The sequence below is a fragment of the Zingiber officinale genome, chromosome 6B (genome assembly GCF_018446385.1).
Source record: "Zingiber officinale cultivar Zhangliang chromosome 6B, Zo_v1.1, whole genome shotgun sequence".
NCBI classification, from domain to species: Eukaryota; Viridiplantae; Streptophyta; class Magnoliopsida; order Zingiberales; family Zingiberaceae; genus Zingiber; species Zingiber officinale.
Genome location: NC_055996.1, coordinates 116,253,538 through 116,276,017, shown reverse-complemented (window position 1 = coordinate 116,276,017; position 22,480 = coordinate 116,253,538). Strand labels below are relative to the sequence as shown.

The 22,480-nt window shown below is 40.2% G+C and overlaps 5 protein-coding genes across 22 annotated transcripts; 1 reads left to right on the top strand and 4 right to left on the bottom strand.

Moving 5' to 3' along the window:
- Window positions 1–1,236: 1,236 nt before the first annotated feature.
- Window positions 1,237–7,938, bottom strand: LOC121989117 (coleoptile phototropism protein 1-like). Of its 12 annotated transcripts, none has more exons than XM_042542973.1 (7): window positions 5,279–7,938; window positions 5,173–5,196; window positions 5,040–5,098; window positions 4,783–4,845; window positions 4,634–4,695; window positions 2,520–3,484; window positions 1,237–1,856 (listed from the first exon to the last, which is right to left on the bottom strand). In XM_042542973.1, the coding sequence occupies exons 6-7, from the start codon at window positions 3,303–3,305 to the stop codon at window positions 1,308–1,310; spliced, it is 1,335 nt and encodes a 444-aa protein (XP_042398907.1). In that variant the 5' UTR covers window positions 3,306–3,484; window positions 4,634–4,695; window positions 4,783–4,845; window positions 5,040–5,098; window positions 5,173–5,196; window positions 5,279–7,938; the 3' UTR covers window positions 1,237–1,307. The 12 variants fall into 12 exon arrangements, with proteins under 12 accessions (XP_042398907.1, XP_042398911.1, XP_042398913.1 ...); XM_042542977.1 differs by having other exon boundaries at window positions 7,042–7,938; XM_042542979.1 differs by having other exon boundaries at window positions 7,569–7,938.
- Window positions 7,939–8,653: 715 nt separating this feature from the next.
- On the top strand, window positions 8,654–11,397 carry LOC121989119 (protein BREVIS RADIX-like). 4 transcript variants are annotated; one of them, XM_042542983.1, is made up of 7 exons: window positions 8,654–8,856; window positions 9,011–9,268; window positions 9,367–9,501; window positions 10,028–10,413; window positions 10,500–10,635; window positions 10,705–11,090; window positions 11,159–11,397. In XM_042542983.1, the coding sequence occupies exons 3-7, from the start codon at window positions 9,394–9,396 to the stop codon at window positions 11,235–11,237; spliced, it is 1,095 nt and encodes a 364-aa protein (XP_042398917.1). In that variant the 5' UTR covers window positions 8,654–8,856; window positions 9,011–9,268; window positions 9,367–9,393; the 3' UTR covers window positions 11,238–11,397. The 4 variants fall into 4 exon arrangements, with proteins under 4 accessions (XP_042398917.1, XP_042398916.1, XP_042398915.1 ...); XM_042542982.1 differs by lacking the exon at window positions 9,011–9,268 and having other exon boundaries at window positions 8,655–8,856; XM_042542981.1 differs by lacking the exons at window positions 8,654–8,856; window positions 9,011–9,268; window positions 9,367–9,501 and adding an exon at window positions 9,538–9,932.
- LOC121989116 lies at window positions 11,373–14,240 on the bottom strand. Of its 4 annotated transcripts, none has more exons than XM_042542963.1 (7): window positions 14,054–14,240; window positions 13,355–13,976; window positions 13,086–13,262; window positions 12,757–12,990; window positions 12,590–12,664; window positions 11,789–12,504; window positions 11,373–11,695 (listed from the first exon to the last, which is right to left on the bottom strand). In XM_042542963.1, exons 1-7 carry the CDS (start codon window positions 14,165–14,167, stop codon window positions 11,654–11,656), a joined length of 1,980 nt encoding a protein of 659 aa, XP_042398897.1. In that variant the 5' UTR covers window positions 14,168–14,240; the 3' UTR covers window positions 11,373–11,653. The 4 variants fall into 4 exon arrangements, with proteins under 4 accessions (XP_042398897.1, XP_042398899.1, XP_042398900.1 ...); XM_042542965.1 differs by having other exon boundaries at window positions 12,590–12,661; XM_042542966.1 differs by having other exon boundaries at window positions 12,757–12,945.
- A 398-nt stretch (window positions 14,241–14,638) lies between these two features.
- LOC121991424 lies at window positions 14,639–15,127 on the bottom strand. The gene has a single exon (XM_042545428.1). The coding sequence runs from the start codon at window positions 15,125–15,127 to the stop codon at window positions 14,639–14,641; it is 489 nt and encodes a 162-aa protein (XP_042401362.1).
- Window positions 15,128–15,203: 76 nt separating this feature from the next.
- Window positions 15,204–19,342, bottom strand: LOC121989115 (protein NRT1/ PTR FAMILY 8.3-like). Its single transcript, XM_042542962.1, has 5 exons — window positions 19,230–19,342; window positions 18,314–18,395; window positions 17,871–18,088; window positions 17,231–17,769; window positions 15,204–16,168 (listed from the first exon to the last, which is right to left on the bottom strand). The coding sequence occupies exons 1-5, from the start codon at window positions 19,287–19,289 to the stop codon at window positions 15,361–15,363; spliced, it is 1,707 nt and encodes a 568-aa protein (XP_042398896.1). The 5' UTR covers window positions 19,290–19,342; the 3' UTR covers window positions 15,204–15,360.
- Between the last annotated feature and the right edge of the window lie 3,138 nt (window positions 19,343–22,480).

The window sequence follows — 22,480 nt, the reverse complement described above, 5'->3', positions numbered from 1 at the left end:
ATGTACATATTAGATTTTTTTCAATTCACTAATCTCCATCTGTAATTTTGTGTTATCCTTCTTTATATCATTAATAATGATTTTAGTTCTCTCTAATAATTCTGGATTATGTCATAATAAGAAGTCATATCCTCTTTCCTGAATATCGAAAAAACTTAATAAAAACCCAATAATTAAAAAACATATAAATACAATTAGTTTTGAAACAATTTTATATAAAGCAGGTTTACTATAAATTTTGGACATGAAAAAGATCGCCTTCCTAAATTGATTTCCTTCCATGATGTCTAGAAAGTAACTCTTAATCCATAATAATATAATATATGAGGAGTTTCACCTTGTTCATCATTCATACTTCTTTGAGTGAAAGATGTTGATGAACAACTAGCAGACCTGAATATTTGTTCCTTTGTTTTGTAATTTTTTTCATATTAGTTAATGCAAAAAATTATTAGTAAACCTAATTGAATATTAAAGATATTGATCACAGAATGACCAAGTAAAATATTACCCAATAAATGATAAAAAAAATAATAGTAAATGATAAATCAGCCGGCAAAGTACCCAAAAGCTAAAGTCCATTCAAACAAGCTAAATCTGGCCATAGATACAGGAACAACAAAATTTCCAATCACAAATCCGCAAAACACATTATAAATCTATTAAAAGTAGATAAACTTTGATACACACGTCAACACTCGGAAAAAAAATTAGAACTGATAATTAAAATTGAGGAAAAAGACAAACTTACTTCGTCACTTTCAGAGACGGCAACGATAGAACACTAAACTTGGACGAGACAGAGAAGGCAAAAGGAATTTTTGGGATCACTTACATCCTTCTAAAGGAGGAGGAGATCAATACCTAAGATCTCCAAATCGATCAGAAATGAATATTGGTGGAACGGGCTAGCCATATCCTAACGACAGTTAGGGAAATCTTAAGAAACGAGCGCGACATTGGAAAAACGAATATACAAGCCGATCTCCGCTGCCTGTGAAGCTAGAGTTTTTAATAAGAGACTTCGTACCCTTTTTTTTCACGTAGGATATCATTTCTCTCTACTGTTTTTCCTTACAGCATATCATTTCTCTATAACAATAATTCATAATCATCAGCTTTTATATTAATTCAATAAATTAAGATATTGCAAATTTTAATTAATTTTGATAAAAAAATTATAAGATATTTCCTAAAATGGATTTTTGTCTCTTTCTAAAACGATGGACAGTTCACTTGAAAAAGTTAGACAGTAGACAATTCCTTAAAAATAAGGTTAACAAGCACAATTTTGAGGAGATCTACATTTACAAAGAGGCAGTTCGGAGAATTTTACTTCCCTGTTTGCTTCGCGCCGGCGTCGGCCGCTCCGCGCTCCTTTCCGACCGGTCCACCTTCTCAACCGCCTCCGAACCACCACGATCCCCACTCCCGAACCAACAAGACCAGCACGCGAGCCACCCCTTCTTCCTTGACACCGCCTTCTTCCTCTGCGCGCTCGCCAGCCTATCCACTTGCGCCTGCAACGCGTGGCAATGCGCGTGCAGCTTCGCCACCTCGTCCCTCAGCCGCCGCACCTCATTCTGCTGCTGCGGCACCGTCTCGCGCTTCGACTGGCACCGCCCCGCCGCCGCCGCCTCGCTCGGGCTCCTCCCCGTCGACGACCAGTTAAAGGACCCGCTCCACTCCGCGAGCCGGCTCAGCTTGCTGTGCTCCGCGAAGAGGACCTGAATCACCGACCTCACCGGCAGCCTCTCGTTCTGCGCCGCGTGCAGCGCCGCCTCCGACGAAAGCTTCCGCGCGTCGATCAGACGGCACAGCGTCTTCCTCTCCTGCTTACTGGTGCCCGGATGAGCCTGCCATCAATTACCTCCGATCATTCAGTAAATCCCACTGTTAATCATGCAGTGAGTAAACGAAAGAAAAGCATATGGTCCCGAAACAGCTTGCTTGGCAGATAAGATTGCAAAGAAAAGGATAGCTGAAGGTTGGAAATGCGATGAACTCTTTACTGTTCCTCTGTACATTCTTCTTCTTGCTGTTTACGTAGGAAATTAATTGCTAAGCTACATTCATCTGGTCCTGTGGTCCTTTTGAAAGAACAGGACAAGGGTAAAAAGCCAAGATAAAAACAAAAATATAGAATAAACTAATCTTAATTGTTTTACAAGTGTACACAATAACGCAAGATGCTAAAGCAGATGATCAACAGATTATACGACAAAGATGTGAGTAAACTAAAACCAAGTGTCACAGGCGAGCAGTAAAGCGGCCGTCTGTTGCGCAAAAGGTGAAACACAAGGGTTTACAGAGGAGTATTATAATACTGTTACCTCCTCTGCTTGGAATCCATGGCGATGATTCTTTGAGGACAGGATTAGTTGCAGATCAAATAATTGAGGGCAATAATTCTATTTTTTTGGGTCAAAATTGTTGTTTCTTGATTCTAGAGTAAACATTGAAAATGGAAGAAATGAGATGTTAAGATTTTGGTTGAATTGGAGGATGGATGGAGTTACTTTAATGTATGTGTCGATGGCCCGGTAGAGACCGTCGTCCATGGCGCGGGCGTGGACAGGAAGCGAGCTCGCGAGCTCCTCGAAGGCGGCAACGGTGAGCCCTGAGTCGAGTGCGGCCTCGGCCAGGTAGGAATCCACGAGTTTGGCCACCCTGGCGAGGGCAGCGCCAGTCCTGGCTGCAGGGGGGCTGCCGTCGTCGGCCCTGACGAACCGGTGGACGAGCCTCAGGACCATGGCAACGTCCAGGAGAGTTCCGCTAGTGTGGTTGAAGGCGGGAATCATGAGCTCCTTGAGGGAGGCCTCGTCGAGCTGCGCCGCGGCGCGCGCCTCCAGCGCGAGGACGCAGGACGGGTCGGCGCCGACCAAGCTGGCGGCACGAAGTAGGCGGAGAAGGAAGTCGCCGGGGAGGGCGGCCTTTTCCGGCGGGAGGACGGAGGCGAGGGTCTCGATGAGGAAGCGCTTCTTGAGCCAGGCAGCGGTGGGGCTCTCCTCGGGGGAGGGGGCGGTGCGGCCTGAGAGCTCGGGGAGCCAGCGGGAGGCGTAGTGGGAGAGGAGGGATCCGAGGAGCTCCGGACGGACGCCCTTGGCTTTGATGCCGGCGAGAGAGTTGGCGAAGTGGTCGAGGTCTTGGACGGTTGCATCGCCGAGCCAAGAGCGGTCGGCCGAAGCGAGATGGTCGTGGTCCTCGGGCTGTGGAGAGGAGGGAAGTTTCTGGCGGCGGATGGTGATGGAGGGAGTGGGAGAGGTAGAAGGCGAGGGAGAGGAGGGAGAGGCAGAGGTGGTCATGGTCGGCGTCTGGAAGAGAGGAAGTGTACAGGATGTTGCTTTCGGGAAATGGAATCACGAGCGGATATGTCAGCAGTCTTTTTAGCCACGGCTCCAAAATGTTTTAGAATTTTCTTTTCAGTCCAGTAAATGTAACCAAAGCAGCCACCGACTTTAGTTTAGCCCCTTGGGCTGCGACCCTGCGAACGACCAGTCAACTATGTCAATAATTAAGAGTTTAATAAATCTTATTATATTGGCTCGGTAAAAACTTATTTATCACCCTTTAAGTCCAACTAAATAAATAAATTTAAATTATTTATTTTAAATAAATTTATATTCAGCTTATTAATATAATATAAAAATTATAGCTTTTAATGAATAATATTAAATTTATCCATCATAAACAAATTTATAACAGTCAACTTATTAACCATCCAAACAACATTACAAATATAAAAAAAAAACTCAAACAATAATATTTAAATAAATCAAGTTTAACTTAAACTGAAATTAATTTTAAATTCGGTTTAGATTAATTAAATAATTTTAAATAATCTCAAGTTATTTATAACCTCCTTTTTTACCTTTAAAAAGGGCAAAAATAAATTTAAAAACATTAAAATTATATTTTAAAATGCATTAATTATAGAAGTGCCTACCACTTGTTTAGGGAGACTGCTTGATGGCCCCATAAATATTTCTTTACAATGTACCCGATGGGTTTTTTTTTTTTTTTTTTTTTTTTAGTTTGTACCCAATTTGGCTGGCTTGAAAAGCCTCAGGCCCTCAGCAGCTATGTCGCCCAACTGGCTTATTGAAACCAAGACAATGGACTAAATATTAAAAAATTAAATTTGTTTTTTAATATAAAAAATAAAAAATAGATTTGAAAATTAGAATTAATATTTTATTTTTATAAATTCTAAAATAAATCTATTATGACATTTATTTTCCACCAAGATTTATTAACGCATTGTCTAATCAATTTATCTATCTCACGATTCACAATATTTGTGCATTTAGTTGTCATTTTTTATATATACTTACAGCAAACAAGTCCCTTAAATAGGTTATTATGGGCAAATTTATTAAGAAAAAAAACGTGATAGATTTATTATTCTTAAAATTTCATAATAAATCTATCAAAGTAGGTTAAACTTTTTATTATGGACATACAGTCATCACTTTGTCATGGTCCAAAAAATAAGCTCTTTCATGGATCTTAAAGGGTATCCATAGGCCACTGAATCTCTCCAAAGTATCATCACCACTCACAAAAGAAATGCTTGCACAAGACACAATCAAATGATCAGAAGACATGTTCAGAAAGGACAAACCATTGATACCTATACAAAGAAGCAATCCAATGGTTGCTCCAAAGAAAAACTCCTTGCTGATGGTATTGAGACTAGAACAGCCCAGAAGGTTAAAGTTAATGATAATGATACAATTTAGAACCGTCGCACGATAACAGCGCAACAGAATGGAAGCTTACCTATGCAAGCAGAATAGGTTTCCCCGGCCCTGATGAAATGATGCTCAAGCTGAACCAGTGAACCTACAATTCAGACAATTACCAAGCTCAAAAGACCTTTTCAGCAATAGCACTTGAAGATAAATTGATCACGTGAAATCATAAATAACAAACAAAGTACTTCTTCGTTCACTGTAGAACAAACAAATCATCTACAAGCACAATGGTCAAAATAATCGGAGAAAGACATATAAAGAACTAAGTTAAATTATTATTACCATCTGTGAAACTGGCATCCACATGAAAAGGAGGGTTTCAGTCCATCCAGACAGTGAACCTACAATCCTTGTCACTTTGTCAGAAAGTTTGCCAATCCGTGCCTATATGTACCTTTAAAGCCTATACATATACCTTTAAACCAAGATGGAAGAATGTCTGTAGGAATAATATGAATGAAAAATAAATGTTTAAAAACAAGAAAGTTGCGTAAAATGTAAGGCAAAAATAAGAAATATACTTTCACTGTCTTATGATTTCAGGTCCAACTAATGAATAAAGCCTATTGTAAAAAAACAAGAGAATGGAGGAATCAGTACAGAACAAGATATTTACAGGGTTCATCAGTAAAATAAAGTGGAAGATTGAAAGCATTAGGATGAGTATATTAATGCCTGGGAAAAATTAGAGTGATAGCAATACCAGGCAATAGCAACAGGCATGCCATTCTTCTTTAGCAAGCTCCTGATATTTTAGACATATTTTTGTAATTTAGTGAATTTCCTATATTTTTTACTGAACCATAACATCAGGTTAACATAGTCACAACTGAGAAACAAATTAAAACAAAATAATATGGATGAACTAGCATCTTTCTTTTCTCAGTCACTTTTTAATATTGCTAGGTGCCTTCCATCTCAAGACTTTTATTCCCGTTGTTAACCAGTTGTTGAATAAACATTGCACATAGTCTATTCTTGTTCCACATGAATTCAGGTATTTGTTATATATGGCATCCTAGTTTATCCCTACATAGAGAATTATGGAATAATAAAAAGTTTATAAGCTTAGATGAGTCTACTATTAACTTAGGCATAAGCATTTTAGACCAAGAGTGAAGCCAGACTAGTAAATGGACCAATACTCACATTCAGGTGAGTCATGATAACTGTTATGAGAGAGAACCTAATCTTACAGATGTTGGGGTATTAAAAATGGTTGCCTATGTAATCCCGGATCCACCATTACTCCTCCAAATGCTGGTTATAGGCTATGAGTTAGAACTTTGGTCTTGATGAGAACATTAAGACTTCAGTGGGGAGACTATGATATCCTAGATTAGACTTATATGGAGAATTATGGATTAATAATGAATTCATAAGCTTAGATGAGTGGAACACAAAGAACCTAGGCTTAAGCATTTTGGATCAATGGTTGTGCCTCGTAAGTTAATAGGTTAGTTTTTTCACCTAGGCTAGTGAATTGATACCAAAGAACTCCCATTTAAATTTTCAACAAAAGAAAACCAGATTGATATTAATTATTCTGATATTGTTCAGAAAATAAATCATGTAGGGAAAAAACCTTATTCTAGATTGGATGTCAATATTGATTTGAAAATCCTCATCAGCCAAAATCCTAAAAGATAGTCCAATTACGAAGGTACACCTAGAGAACTAGTGAAATCTGACTTGATTTTTGGGGTTTTATGGTAATGTAGTGGATATAGTATGTTGGTCCAACCACTTGGAGAATTATTTGTTTCACCTAGACCATCCAAAACTCTATTAATTTTGATCATGGTGGTCTGAACTTAAACAAGGATGGACTTTGAGAACAATTGAACAAAATGTAGCAGGCAGCAGCAGTGAACCTCAAGTCCTATCTATTTGGCATCAGCTACATAGTTCATACCCCACCACTGAACATTGAACAGATTACTCTACCTAAACCTACTTCATCCAACATTTGCTCGTCTACTTCTCCCCAGTTGATATATTTTAGTCAGAGATTCTCACTTGGCCTCATTTCAAATTTCCCTTAATCAGGAAAAAAGAAACTACTTGATACTTTTGACATTCTGGTTAATTAGAAGACATTATTTTGTGCCCAAATCCAATTATGAAAGTGGATAACTTCTTTATTTCGGTCACTAAACAAATTCATTTTCCCATCGGTTGGCTAAGCATAAGATCATGAAACTCAAATTTTAATTGGAAGGCTATCTCCGGAGCATCAACATGTTCAGAAGAAAAAAAAAATTCATTAAGGAGCATAGCTTACCAAAGTGAGTCAAGTAACAGTTGTAGCAGTCAGAATGAAGGAGATGACTCCAGGAAGGATGCTGTCAGGGAAAGATGGAACAAAAGTAGACCACATAACATGTGCTATCAATCAATGATTAGATGCATAGGAATGAGGATTATCGATCACCAACTACTGTGCTGGCATTCAATGATTAGATGCATACCCTACAACAACCAATTCCAATCTCTATGGTAGTTCAGGCAAAACAAATCGTTTTTCTCCAAAGAGACAGAGCGTCTACCAGCCAAGGAACGGAAAAAAGGGCGGCATTTGTTGCCTGAGAGAAGATTGCGTGCATTAAGGACGATCTGGGGGAGTTGGAGGAGGAGCAAGGGGGTGTTCGCAGCTTCTGCGAACTTGGAGGTCAACGAGTCCCATTCCTAGAGGAAAAGAAATGAAAATAGAGAAAGGATTTTTTTTTTTTTAAACCCTTTTCTAATCTACAAAATGAACCGATGACCAAGGCTCGATCATTCTCCTTTTTTCTTCTAAAAATTCATTACCTTGTCGCCCGGGCGGATCGAATCAGCCGATGTGACGGAGAACGGCGACGATCGCGGGCGGGAGATTGCGGATGCGGGAAGGCATTGGTTTGGGGTTATTAGCCATCGACGTAGTGGCATGGGAGTGGAGCAACGGACTCTCGCAAGGACTGGTCGCGAAGAGCGAGGAGGGACGAGGTGGAAGGCTCCATAACCAGGCGACGGACGAAGGCGGAGCACCGGAGCGGCGAGATCACTTGATCGGAAAACGGCGGTGTATATATAGAAAGGATTCGCAGCCGCGTGGCAGGAGAAGTGAGGCGGCGCGCGCCGCGTGAACCGTAGCGAGGCGAGGAAGGAGCGGAAGCGGCGGGGTGAGTGAGGACTAAGGGAAACGGACGGCGAAGGTACCGACGCGTGGCGGATGATGGCTGGTACACATCCTTCACCTTTAATCTAAGAAAATATTGAAGACAAAATTTCAACGATATCCCCAAATACAGGGACAGTGAATAAAATAAATAAACGTTTTTACATAAATTATATTTCAAATTTATCAATGCCCATTCTTCTACCATAATTAACCCGACCAATGGTACTTTACTTAACGAGTAAAAAAAGGAGGTAGAAGAAAAAAAAGCTAAAGTTTTGCGGGGGCAATGAGCTATTCCTTTCTTGGAATGGAAGAAGAAGAATAAGAATAAGAAGGAATGGAAGAAGATGAAGAAGTGCTTTAACGAAAGCCTGTATCTTTACAGCATCGCCAATGAAGAACAAAGCCTGCCTTTTCTAATGCGCTGTGCTTGTAACTTTGTTTACTGCAACTCCCATTTGCCTCACCTCTCTTTAATTACTTTTCCTTCCTTTCACTTTCCTTCTTTATTTTCTTCTGTCTCTTTTTTCTTCAAACAAGAAAAGTTTAATATTTTCGAAATTTCAATTAGCTCTGGATTTGATTAATTGCATTCGTTGATTGTAAAAGCAGGAAGAGCAGTACCAAAGCTCAAAAAGAATCCTACTCGATTAAAGTATAAGTAAATTTTTTTTTAATGATATGAAGAGTTTAAGGGGTAGAATTATAGTTTCAAAGTTATGAGGGGTAAAGAGTGAAATGTGCGGGTAAACGTTGGACGACGGAAAAGATGAAGTTGCATGCCTTAAAATACGCAGACATGACCAACAGCTCCATTTCCGCTTCGAGCTCAGCACGCACGCCGCCGGCGCATTTACTCTTAATCCATCACCTTCCTCTTCCTCAAGAATAAGTGCTGCAGGCGTTTCATTCAGCAGTGAACGAATCGAGATTTAGGTGAGATTTTCCAGTTTCAATTTCGGCTACTCTGTTTTTTTCCGCACTTCTTTTTGGCTTCTTCTGATGCCGACCAAACAAGTGACGGATCTTAATTGCGCCGCCTTGTTGTCGCCTTGTTGTCTTGTTGTCTGCCATACTTCTTCTGATCAAGCTTAATCTTCCATCCATGGCGTGTGACTATGTGAGCAATGAGAGAGTGAGAGAGAGAGGGGGCAGAGGAGCAAAAGCCTGGCTCTGCTCTGCGTGGTGCGTAGCTTGCTTCCTCCAGTCTACTTAGCATCTCTTCGGACAACGCGTGCGTGCATCATTAATCCTGCCTCCCCTGTTTTGCACTGTTCCTATCACAAGCTTCTCCTTTGCCGTCGTCGTCTTCTCCGAGTGATCATTAAATCCTGGCAAAGCCCGAGCGGTGCGTGCACTGCGTCACCATTAAATGGGGCGCGTGGGCTTTGACATGCAGTGGCAAGAGCGACTCTCCCTCCTTTGTGACCAAAGTTTAGTTTTCAGGTGATCGAGAAGCTAGGCGAAGACGAGATGTTGGCGTGCATCGCTTGCTCCAAGCACGGCCTGGACGACGGCGGAGAGGATGCGGTGACCAACTCAGCCGGCAACAAAGAGGCCAGCAAAAGCCTCACCTCTCAGGTCACCTTCAATTCCTTTCTTCATACGCTAAATTTCAGTTTTAAAACCAAATTCGAACCAAATGAAAAGCCACAGGGCGTGTGTGAGACAGTGAGAGAGGGTGAACAGAGTTGCTGCAAAAGTGACAATGACCATGCGATCAATGAACCAAGGCTGTCAAAGCAGAACAGTGCAAGCATGACAAGCTTGTGGACTGCGAGGTGCAGTTCGAAATTGGATAAAGCTTGGTCAAGGTAGAGGACGAAGGCAAGGTCCCATCTCACTTTCTCTCCATGCCACAGCTCGAGAGAAAGAGAGAAGAGAGAGAGAGAGATGATGGCGGAGGCCTCGATCTGGTCTTTTTAAAAAGGAGAGGAGTTCTATGGGGAAAGAGATCCCTTGGCGGTAACAATGGGGATAGGAATAAAGTGAAGCAACAGGAGCACTCTGTGGTGGTCCTCCGCTGTTAACAGCAATGTTCATTCATGAAACAGAGCATTAACAGCTTGATTATGAATTGAATCGTGAGTTTGATCTTCGTCTACAGATAAAGGACATGGTGTTGAAGGTTTCTGGCTCTTCTCGCCAGTGCAAAGGCGGAGGAGGGAGCTCGTCGTTCCGGAGCAAGAGCTTCCACCCGCACCACTACTTCGACGACGGCGAGATGATTGCTGTCGCGCGGAGCCACCACCGACGTCCCCTTCGGCCAGCTAGTGCGAAAGCGTGGGACGTGAGTTATGAGGAGGCGAGGAGCAGCGCAAGGTGGACCGGCAGCGGCGGTGCCGATGCAGTCGCGGCGGCGCTGGGGAACGTGGTGCTGGAGGACGAGGGGCGGCCCAAGGAGTGGGTGGCGCAGGTCGAACCGGGGGTGCACATAACCTTCGTGTCGCTCCCTGGCGGCGCCGGCAATGATCTCAGGCGCATACGATTCAGGTTCGGGGGGTTCCATAACCTCACTATAACTTCTGATCACTGGATTGCGTTCTCAGCTCTGAAGCAATGGCGAATTGTTTGTGTAGCCGGGAAATGTTCAACAAGTGGCAAGCACAGAGGTGGTGGGGAGAGAACTACGACAGGATCATGGAGCTCTACAACGTCCAAAGATTCAACCGCCAAGCTCTGTCTCCACCACCAAGATCCGACGACGGCAGCGAGGTTTGAACAATCCCTTGTTTCCTTACTGAATCTTAATTGCATTCCAAATCGAAGTGCTGAATATTTCAGAGAGAGTCATTCTACTCGAGGGTGGGCTCGATACGGGAAAGCTCAGCCGGCAAAGATTACCGCAGCGCCATCAGACATACAAACCGGCCGCCTTTGACGTCCACCGCCGGGAAAGGGGTGTGTTATCCGTTCGTGCCGGATCCATCCGAGCAATTTTTCCCCCACCACCTCCACTACGGAGCAGGAGTTTCCGGTGTCAGGGCAGAGACCTCCTCGGTGGACGCGTCAAGGACCACCACCTCGTCCAGGGACGAAGCTTCCATTTCCATCAGCAACGCCAGTGATATGGAGATAACAGAGTGGGTGGAGGAAGACGAACCAGGAGTGTTCATTACCATCCGCGAGCTCGCCGACGGCACTCGAGATCTCCGGCGTGTACGATTCAGGTAATGGAAATGGATCCACAAAACAGAATGCAACCATAACAGCCAATTCTAACACGTTGTTTGTGCAGTCGAGAAAGATTTGCGGAGGTTAATGCGAAGCTTTGGTGGGAGGAGAACAGAGAAAGAATCCAGGCGCAGTATCTATAGAACTGACTCAGCATCAGAAACAATAAACGAAAAATAGGACAGAAAAACCACTGAAAAACGAAGTATGTTTGACTTGTTTTGGCATTCAATGCATTTTGATCCTTGTGCTGGAAAAACATGCTTTATTCTATATTGTAGGAAGTTTATATTGTTTTGAATAGCTCTATGGTAACCAAGGCGAAGAACAACTACACCAATATCATTTCTCAATAACAGAGATTGAGTGCTTCGTCATTTAGCACTTCTTTCAATCAAGACAAAAGAAAAGAAGCACACAAAAATTGCACTTCCAAATGATAAAAAATTTAAGTGCTGAAGGAACCACGGTTTCTTAGCAAAATAAAAAGATAAAAGACAAAAACGTTGTTCTTGAACTTGTCTCAGCTCTCCTATCATCATCAACAGCTTGGCCTTCATTAGACAACGTTGTGATTGACATCTTGTCTCTTTGTTTCCACCTGATCAACAAAAACATGAGGATTCTTATTATGATTAATCTCAAGGCTGAAATTATAAGCATACAACAAAAAACAATCGGATTCTAGCAATACCTCGCTGACATTGCTTATTATCTTCTCCTTGTACACCTTCTTCAGCTTTCTGAGGCTCAAGTTTTCTAGCACATTTTGCTCCTTATTATCATTTACCACCACTTGTGTGTTCAACTCAGCAGAATAAATGCCATTCTCTTTGTCTGCGACAGAAAATTGAAATTCAATTGTGTCAATGGCTTCACCTGTTGGCTTAGCAGGGGATTCTTCAACTTTGGCTGAGATTTCATCAGATTCTTTTACTTCTTCCAGCATCTCATCGTCGCGACCAGCATTGACGGCAGGAATAGCAGAAACCTCATCTTGCGAATCAGAGTCGATTACTTTTACCTCATTGTCAGAATCAGGAATTGAAGGAACCTGATTCTGGATGATGGAATTTACTGCTACACCAGGAATCTCATCGTCACGGTCAATCTCTTCAGACTTGCCCTTTTCATCTGTAGCACATTTGATTTCATCATCCTCTTCTTCCTCGGTATGTTCAGCTACATCATCTTTCGTTATCACTAGGTTCTCTAAAGAAATTATGATCCCTTGGACAGGCGAAGCTTTGAATTCACAATCGGTCTCAGGCACTAGTTCTCCAATGGATGCTTCAGTTTCTTGGATCACCTCTTCTTCATTAGCATCATTTGCTCCACTCTCCACAATTCGATCTCTATCAATGCAGACTTCATCTTCATTTCCATCAAAGTTATCTTTGATTTTAACACCTAAAACGCACGTAGATTACCACGATTCAGTGGCTAACAACAATGGAAACGTGAAGATAAAAGGATTAATAGAGTCCTCGTTTACCTTCATGATGTTGGACTACACTTCCCAACTCCTCATCAGCAAATCCTTCAACTTCTGGAGCTATTTCATCAACTTCTGTATTCATATCCATCAGTTCCTCTTCTTCATCACTCGTCAAAAACTAAATGGAATCGTGCAGAAACAAGACTTAATAGAGTACCATTTACCTTCATGATGTTGTGCCACACTTCCCAACTCTTTCGCATCATCAAATTCCTCCGCTTTTGGAGCCATTTCAGCAGCTTCACCAACTTCTTTTGTAGCCACATCCATCACTTCCTTTTCGATAATAGTAGACTCGGCATCTGGTGTTTTCCCATTCTCTTCAAGATTATTGATCAGAATATTAGCACCAACTGCCACAAAATTACAATCTTTTTCACAGTGATTATCAACTTCCTCTGTAGAGAAATCCAGGATGAAGCTCTAAGATTCTTTAAAAAAAAAGACGCAAAATTTATAGAGGAATAGACCCAAAATGATCCTTCATTTTCACCTTTGTCCAGTTGCTTTTGATCTGAGCCTACAGATACGGCAGCAAATTCTTTATCTTTCGGAGTTATTGCAGCTTCTTCCAGAGAACGCTGTGGAACAACAGTGTCAACGGCCACCAAATCACAATCTTTTTCACCATTTTTTACTTCCTCTATCGGAGCATTTCTGATCTCCATGCCTATAATCGACACAGAAGGTATGTAATTAGATTAAAGATAAAGCCTTGAAAACAGAGGAAGTAATTGCCCAAAGTCGTTTCATCTTCTCCACCTTGTTCCAGTTCTACTTCTAGGAACGAAGATCCGATCTTGACAGCAGATTCCCCCGTCTTAGCCCTAATCCTTGCACTCCTCCTCACGGTGGACGTGGCACTATCTTCTGTCGCTGCCCTAGTAGACTGCCTCGTAATCTTATTACGGCGAGCTGTAACCCTAGCTGAAACGACTGTGTCTCCGTCCTCTTGATCCACCGCTACTGGGGTTATAGCCACCTTCCTAGTCGCCATCCGCCTGCCAGTTAGGGAGGCCGGAGTTTTCATTGCATCCGTGGGCTCTTCTTCCTTAGCCTCAACGTCCTTTTTTAGCCTCCTCGTTGGCGGCTTCATGGAGCTGCACTTCGTAACCGTTAACGGCGTGGCCTCAATGACGGTTTCTTTCTTCTCCTCCTCGATTTCATCTTCTTCTCCTTCAACACCCAATCGCCAGATCTCTGAGGCCTTTACAGTCACACGACGAGCCCGAGGAAGGGGGCTAGCGGGTTGCTCCCTGGTCTCTATTGAATCAAGAGTCATCGATTCCGCATGCAGTCGTCGGCGTGAGGCAGCCTTGCGCGAAGAGGGCACATGGGGAGTCAGATCCTGAAGCGCTTCTTGGGCGTTCTCCAACGATCCAGCCTGATGTTTCAAATCAAACGAATTGATTTACGCTATAAAGACGAGGCAAAGAATATAGGCGATAGAAGATATCTTACTACATGGAGAGCATGGAGGGCGTCGGCCATGGCGACGTTGGTGATGTTGGCGGGGACGCGGTTCTGCTTGCATAGTGCTTGAAGCTGTCGCCTGGGCATGCTATGGAAATCCATGGCTTCCTTTTCTTCTCTCCTCTGCTGCGATCGCTGTGTTCTCGATTAGGGTTTTGACCAACCTGGCCTTGGAGAAGGGAGCATCGGTTAAGGGAAGGATATATATATAGGCCTGAGGAGAGGAGAGGGATGAATTTGAAATTTCGACCGTTGTTGCCTGCCTTATCAAATTTGATATGAGAATTCGGCCGTTTAAGGGTTGCCTTATCACATTTGATTTAGTTTTATTAAATCTTACAAATGGATATTATGAATTTGAACTTTTATCAATTTAAAATTATTATTTTTATTATCATCAGATACTACAATAAAGAGAGAAAAAAATGTGCGACAAGCATTCATTATTGATGAGTTTACATGGAACTAACATCTATTATTAAAGCTGGCAAAAGATTTTTTATTTTTCGAACAGGCCCTTCAAGTTCTCCATTTCCAAAAGTTGCCTCAAAAAATCTAGGGTTTGGAATTGGTTCAATCGTCGCCGGGGGCGAGGAAGCGGTAACGCTCCTCGTAGGGGCCGTCGAAGAGAAGGTCGGCCCCAAACCACTTGGGGTAATGAACAAGATCGCCGGCGACAAATTTCATGTATCGCTCGCCGGACTTGGCACCCTCGGGAACCACCCGGACCTCGCCGCTGACGACGTACACCTGCTGGTCCACGTTCCATTCCCAGGGGAGGCGGGACCGCGCGCCGGACTTCCACACCGCCCATCTGTCGACGCCTAGCTCCGCCATCCTCTCCGGCGACAAGTCTCGCTCGACCCGCACATTGTACACGACCTCTAGAGATGGTTCGGGCCGCGAACAGGTCACTGGGATCCCACTCGAAGATGCTGAAGAAAACAACGGGGAGCGGAGGAGGCGGAGGCGGAGGCGGCGGCGGCAGAGGAGGAACTTGGTAGGCCGTATGGAGGTCAGAGGGAGCAGCGCAGCGGCGGGAAGGCAAGGGATGGCCGCCATCGTCCCTTCGCATCTAATAACTCATCTGTTTCGACCAATTGAATTTTTATAAATTTTGTCTTTTTCTACAAATCGATAGAAAAATGCATCTTGATGACCTTCCCTTTAAATCCGTCCAAAACGGCTGCTCACCAGCCATTTGTAAGGCAAAGTTTTACAATGAAAAACTTTTTTGAAAAAAACATCTGAGACGAGCATAATTTTTTCCACACAACATCGTTACAAACCCTCTTTTAACTCTCCGAAATGACTTTCTTCAAAGTATAGCTCCCTGCCAAAGATTGATACGCAAAAAAGTTCACTACCGATAAGCCTGCCAGTGCCAAGAAATAGTAATCCAGATGGCCTTTGTTTAGATCGTCTGGGATCCAGCCCAGCTCTCCCTCGCCCGATGTTACCTTGGCTATAACTGTGATGATGAAGGAATTCAAGTAATTGCCTAGAGACATTGAGAACAGAACCATTGCTGTGCAGATGCTCTTCATCCTGTCAGGTGCCTGAGCGAAGAAGAACTCTAGTTGTGTGATGTTATTGAAGACTTCCGAGCTGGCCAGGACGAAGAACTGTGGGAGTTGCCACAGGATGCTCAAGGTTTCACCAGCTTTGGCACTCGCTAATCTCCTGCTCTCATTGCAAGCAGCTGTTAACATAGCCAGGACCAGTAGGAAACGGCCAATTCCCATGCGCTGCAGCTGGGAAAGTCCAGTTCCGTTTCCTAAGTACTTCTTCGAAGCTGGAGCAATGAAATTGTTGTAGACGAAAACCCAACCCATGACACTTATGATCTCGAAGGAGCACAGGGATGCAGGTGGGATCGAGAATGACCCGATTTTGGGGTTCATTGTGCTACCTTGCTGAATGAAAGTAGTAAACATTTGAGCAAATACAGCCGCGTAGACAATGCTGTTAGCCCATATTGGTATGAGTCGCAGGAACATCTTCAATTCTTCTACTTGAGTGACAGTGCACAGACTCCATGAGCTCTGCCGAGAACCATCTTTTAAATCTAGGGCAGACATTGTAGCTGCTTTATCTAAGAACCTGAGCACATGATACAAATTGGAATGATTTTAATCTTTCCTTAATTCCAAGGAAGAATCAAATGAATGGAAAGAAATGGATATTGAATAGAGTTAAGATATTAGAGTTAACAGGGTTGCCATTTGTCACATGTTTATTTTCCACATTGATACTCTTGGTTTAGGTTACCTAGAACGAGTCCTATGCATACATATATTTATCCCCTTATAACATATGCAATAGAACATTTACCCTCCAAATTCTACAAACAAAATATTAAGTTGCTGAGTTTGATCCAAAGTTGCCAGACAATCACTTTCAAACTTGATTAGTATAATTCTGTGGAGAGAATTAGAGTTTTTGAAGAAAAAAGTTATTGGTTATTCCAGCCTCATTTGGTTTGCAGAAATAAATATTTTTAAAAAACAGATGCTACATCTTTTATATATAAAGCCCGCACAAGTAAAGCTACTGGACTGTCTAAATGAGGTATATGTTGGTTAAGTAGGTGGACGTATATATTGATGGTTTATCCCCCGGGGATGCAAGAACTTTGGGTAGTAACAATAATTTTGTAAATACAAGACATACAACAGAAAAAATCGTATTCACCTAAAACATTAGTCAGAGTTTTATCCTTTTTGCCGGTGAAGAGAAGAAGGAAAAGCCATTATTAATGTCATCACTTTGTTTCAAGAATTCAACTGGAGCATATTCATCCAATTCATTTCCAAAGAGATTTTATCAGTAATCTGCTTTTGTTGTCCTAATAACTAATATTAACAACAAACCAGATAGATATCCAACTATAATGTTGTCATTTTTCAAAAAGAAGAGTACACACCATAGAGCAATTCAGATGAAAACAAGAGCATACAAATCAAAAGAAATTTTTTTCAATATATTTCTCAAGATAGTTGTTAATATGATGTTTTTTGTTGTTTTTCCTTGGTCAAAAGTTGTATTTTTTATATAAAAAATATTATCTATGTTTTTTCTAAAGCTATTTTATAAAGAATGTGTGATGGGAACTATCTAATTCAATTCTTTTACACAAGGAAAAAGATAACTATAGGAAAATACCTGAACTCATTTGTATGTGGCAATTTCTGTTGCCCACCAGATGTGATCTTATTGATCTCAAACAAGAGACTGCTATCCCTGGGAAGTTCTGCATTCCACTTTTTGTAGGAGGCAACCATTACCTGAACAATGCTCTCCAAGGGGCTTCCAGTTGGCAATCGTCGCCGAAAATTTGGTGTGCCCAACACAAATGCTGCTAAAGCTGCAGCCATGCAGATTGTAGCAATGCAATAGCCAAGCCCCCAATCTATATTCTCCTGTATCCATACAATAAAGGTTCCTGAGGTAAGTGCTCCTAAGGTTATGCAAAGATAAAACCAACCAAAGAAGGCGCCCTTTCTTTCTCTTTCTAAGGGAATCTCGTCGTCGAATTGCTCTGCGCCAAAAGGGAGTAGAGCTGCCTTGACTCCTCCACTCCCAATTGCAACAAGATATAACCCACAAAATAGAAAGGTGCTGGATGAATGACACGAGCCTCCCTCACAATCAAAGGACTTTGATGTTGCAGAAAAGGCGGAGGAAGTGACGGTGACCATTCCCTACCCAACAAGAAAGGTGTATTAGTAATTGGCATAGATATAGGGCTTAATTCTGAAAGAGGCAATCCCTCAGGAACATAGATATAGGGCTTAAATCTTACTATGAGATATACTATAAGGGAGACCAATATTGTTTTGTAATTTCCCCAGTAGGTATCAGCCACAATAGCTCCAAACAATGGTGTTAAGAAACATGTCCCACTCCAAGTAGCCACATTTGCTGCAGTTGCAGCATTGTTTCCATGGAGAACAGTATGAAGGTAAACAATCAAGTTTGCTCCAATACCATTAAAAGCAACACTATCCAAGTACTCAAATCCTGCATGATGACATATGCATAATCAAAAAATGTAGCTCTCTATGAATATATATCTATGGCTTTGATATATACATCTAACAAAAATTTAGTTGATAATGCTAATTGATCACATGCATCTAGAAAGACAAGAATTTTGTGAAGTTGAAAGTTATCATGGGAAATGGAAAATCAAGAGATAATAATTTGTAAGAATGCTGAAGACAATAATTCAACTTGAAACCTTACCCAAAATAATAGCTGATGCTTTTGAGTTGCTAGGCTTATGATGCGAGTGAGGACCATGGTGGTTAGATTCATCCTCCGAACTCTGAAAGAGTAGTTAAATTAGTAAAACATCTGGTTCACTGCAAAGATTACTGAATCATTTTGCTTAAAGCAGACAAAGAATGCAAAGCACAAAAACAACAAACATAAAATCAAACTGAGTGATTTAATCAAAGGCTGACTCTCCAGGGGAGGAAAAGGAGCAGATCTAGAAATATAAAATATCAACTTCATGAGCTATCAAACTAGAGGATGTCAATGTTTGCATAAGCAATCAATTTTTTTAACTAATTTAATTTCTTTGTAGAGGACATAAGGACAAGATAAAAAGGAAAGAATAAACATCGCCTGCAAGATTCCTTCTGAGAGTCACAAAAAGTGGCTATAGCTAGAAACTATCTTTTACATTAACGCAGCACAACAGGGAATTTGCTTTCTTGAGTACCAAGTTACATCATAGGGTATTGATGTCCTACTTCTCTGGATCCGAAGTAGATCTACTTTAAAACAAAAATAAAAACTTAAACTGTCAAGATACTACAAAGACATAGATTTCGCAGGAATCCTTATCAGATCAAAAATCCAATCCTCAATCTCATCAAAGAGCATTGCTTGCATTTTAAGTCACTACACCTCATCCGAGCTTACCAGGCAGAGGGATTCGGGGATTCTCATTTCAATATACCTGATTCACTAGACACATAACATTTTAGGGTTCCCCAAATCACTCAATTCTAAACTTCCAGTTCACAATGCATCAAGCACAAATTTCTGAGATCTAGAGAAAAAAATGAAACAAAATACCTAGACACTTCCACTCCAACAAATCAAGCAAAGGATTGAAAAATGCAGCGACCCGAAAGAAGGAAGTGATTACCAGCAGGATCAGAGGACTCCCTTCACCTCTCTCCATGGAATCATCTCTCTCCATTGCCATGTCACGAAGAGAGTGAAGAAGCGAGCGCAAGGGATGAAGAGCTTTCGAGCGCTTCCCCTCCATATTTATTTAGCAGCCTTTCGAAATACTATCTCACCCGATATGAATCACAGCAGAGTATGGTACATGCGGTGGAAAACATCACCGTCGGATCAAAACACGCACGAATCCAGATCGGGCGCAAGTGTATCCAACGCTCCGAAAGGTGGGACGCAGAGAAAGATATATGCAATCACACTCACTGGCTAGCAGAGGGTGGGTGATGAAATCTTTTAATCTCGTCCATCAAGTGGAAGGCAAAGGGCCATCGAGCGGTTGAGAGGCACAGGAGATCGCTTAGGATTGAATTCAACAACCAACAAGTCAAGTCAATAAATTTTGACTTCTTTTGATAAGATGCCATTTCCCCCTCTTATCTATCTATTATTTATTAATCCGTATATTTTTACTAACAAATAAAAAATATATTTCATATTAGATATTTTATATTATTAAATTGACAAGAGCAGGGGAGCCATTTCCAAGTCATTTTCATGAGGCATATAAGCAACATGGTGGTTACTGATTAGTTTGAATCTGTTTGCCAAAGCAACAAAAGAATACAGGTGGTTGACATTGCCAACCACTTTCTTTTGTGTGGTATTCATGTCATTAATTGCTTCCTCCCGTTGCTTTTGAATTACTCAATCTTACCATTCAGTCCAATCCATAGAATTTACAGTGAAGGGACGATCATTGAGGTCATATCATAGGTTCACCATTACTTATAGCCCGCCGTAACACTAATAACAAAAATAGTAGCTCCTGTACGTAATATATCTAGAATAAAGGCCGGCTTAAACCTATTTAAGGCCCAGGCGATTTTTTTTTTTAATTTTTACGTTGTTTTAAAAAAAATCACTTAAATTTTTGCATTTAGACTTTGGTAAAAAAAATTAAATATTTTTTTAACAAATTAAATATTAATTTAAAAAATTATTTTTTATACAATTTAATTTTCTCATTTTTTTTAGATGTAAAATTATTAATTAAATTTTTATATTCAAGATAACCTAATTTAGAGAAATATAAATTTTACGGTATTAAATAATGTATTATTATTAGATATAATAATACACCTTAAGTAGATAATAAATTTACAATTCACTTAACTAAAAATAAATATATTCAAAATTATTTAAAAATGAAGAATGATAGAAGTATGTCTAATTATTTAAATGTAAGACTGAGAGAACAACCCTTAAAAAGAAATAAAATTGAAAAAATAAAAATAATAAAATAGGATAACAATACATAAAAAATCATGCTCCGCTCAACTCATCATCGACGAAGCGCGAAAAAATAAAGATCACAATGAGATTAAAATAGCTATTATTATTTATAAAGAACTAAATGGAAACATTTTTAAGCACTGAGCAAAAGAAAAAAAATAAATCATATTTTCTATTACCTAAATTAGAATAATTATAAATGATAGAATGAAGACAAAAGGAAAATTGAATAATTCTAAATAAAAGTGAATAATTCTAAATAAAAGCTAAACTTAATATCTATCAAGAAAGCGAAATGGTAAAGGTATCTAACTCATTATTACTAAAAAATAATAAAATATTCTATTTTGATCTGACACAATATGGATGAATGCATGAATATTTGAATTTAATAAGCAAAGAGCATCGTAAAACCGACTGAATCAGCGTGTTAGTGTTAGGTGGAGATGTAGAGTTTCTTTTCTTGAATCTCAATGAGCAAGAGAAGCACAGAGAGGGAGAATTGGAAAAGGAGAAGAACAGGAACTTAAAAAAAAATTAACATTTTTATTTTACATTGTATGGATAAGATAAAAAATTTTAATTCATATTCTTATTGATTAAAGAAAATAACATCACCAATGAATGAGAAATGTAACGAGAGGAGACTATGACTGAGAGATATTGAGGAGGAATAGAGTATGTTTTATAAAATAACATTCATAATTTAAAAAAAATAGTTAGTTAAAAAAAGAGTCCGAGGCCAGATCCTCTGTTCCAGAATTTTCTGGACTAGAAGAGGTCCTGTTCATTCATTAATTGGGTGGGCTAGACCCCACCTATTTAATAGATGGAGTCTAGCCCACCCAACCAATGAATGGGTAGGGGATCAGGACTGGTCCAAAGATTCTAGACTAGAGGAGCCCCACTCTATTGAGATCTTTGTGAAATCTATCAAATGATAGATTGAAATTAAATATTTAATCATGTGGATCCTATTCTTTTCCATTCTCTTAAAAAATATACATAAAAATATATTTAATATATTAAAAATAACGATCCCAATTTAAAAAAAATGAGATTGCACAATCTTTTATTATGTGGATCCTATTTTTTTAATTATACTAAAAAAAATATTTAATATATTAAAAATAATGGGCTCTAATACAAATTGGGGCCCTAGGCATATGTCTTAATGACCTATGCCTAAAGTCGGCCATGTCTAGAATAGTCAATGAATATAAATAGGGACGGAGCTAGATATTTTATAAAGGAATAGAGTCAACTAAATATTAAATCCCTCTTTTAAAAAAAAATTGAGAGGAGATGGTGGAATCAACTAGATATTAAATCTCTCTTTTAAACAAATTTGAGGTACTAATCCCCTCTTCTAAATAAAATTTGAGGGGGGATGGTGGTCACCACCTGCCCCTTATCCTGCCCCGCTTCGTCTATAAATATATATTTATGATGTAATGTGATTTAGACTAATCTTAGATATTATAAGAGAAGAAAAAAAATCCTGTGAAGTTCACTACATAACGATTTTGGTATATTCTCCTGGTTATTGGCATGTTTAAAAAGTCAAAATTTACTTATTGATATACACAATTAGATTGGGTCATCACTTATGTGAATTTGGATTGTGCATGATTATAGGATGTATTGAGGTCTAACCTAGCAAACTTATATATTTGGGTAAAATCATATTTAATTAATATGGTAAAGGATGATTTGTTCACTTTTAACATTTTTATCAATTTATCTCTAGATTAATAGAGAAGAGATAAATCATAGAAAGTAACTAATCATTATTACAGTAACCAAGGTAAGTTCAGATGTGTTAAATTTCAACTCTATAACTTAATGTGACAAAATCTTATGTTTTAATCATCAAATCATCCGAGAAATAAAATTATATTCAATAAAGCCCCCTAAAAC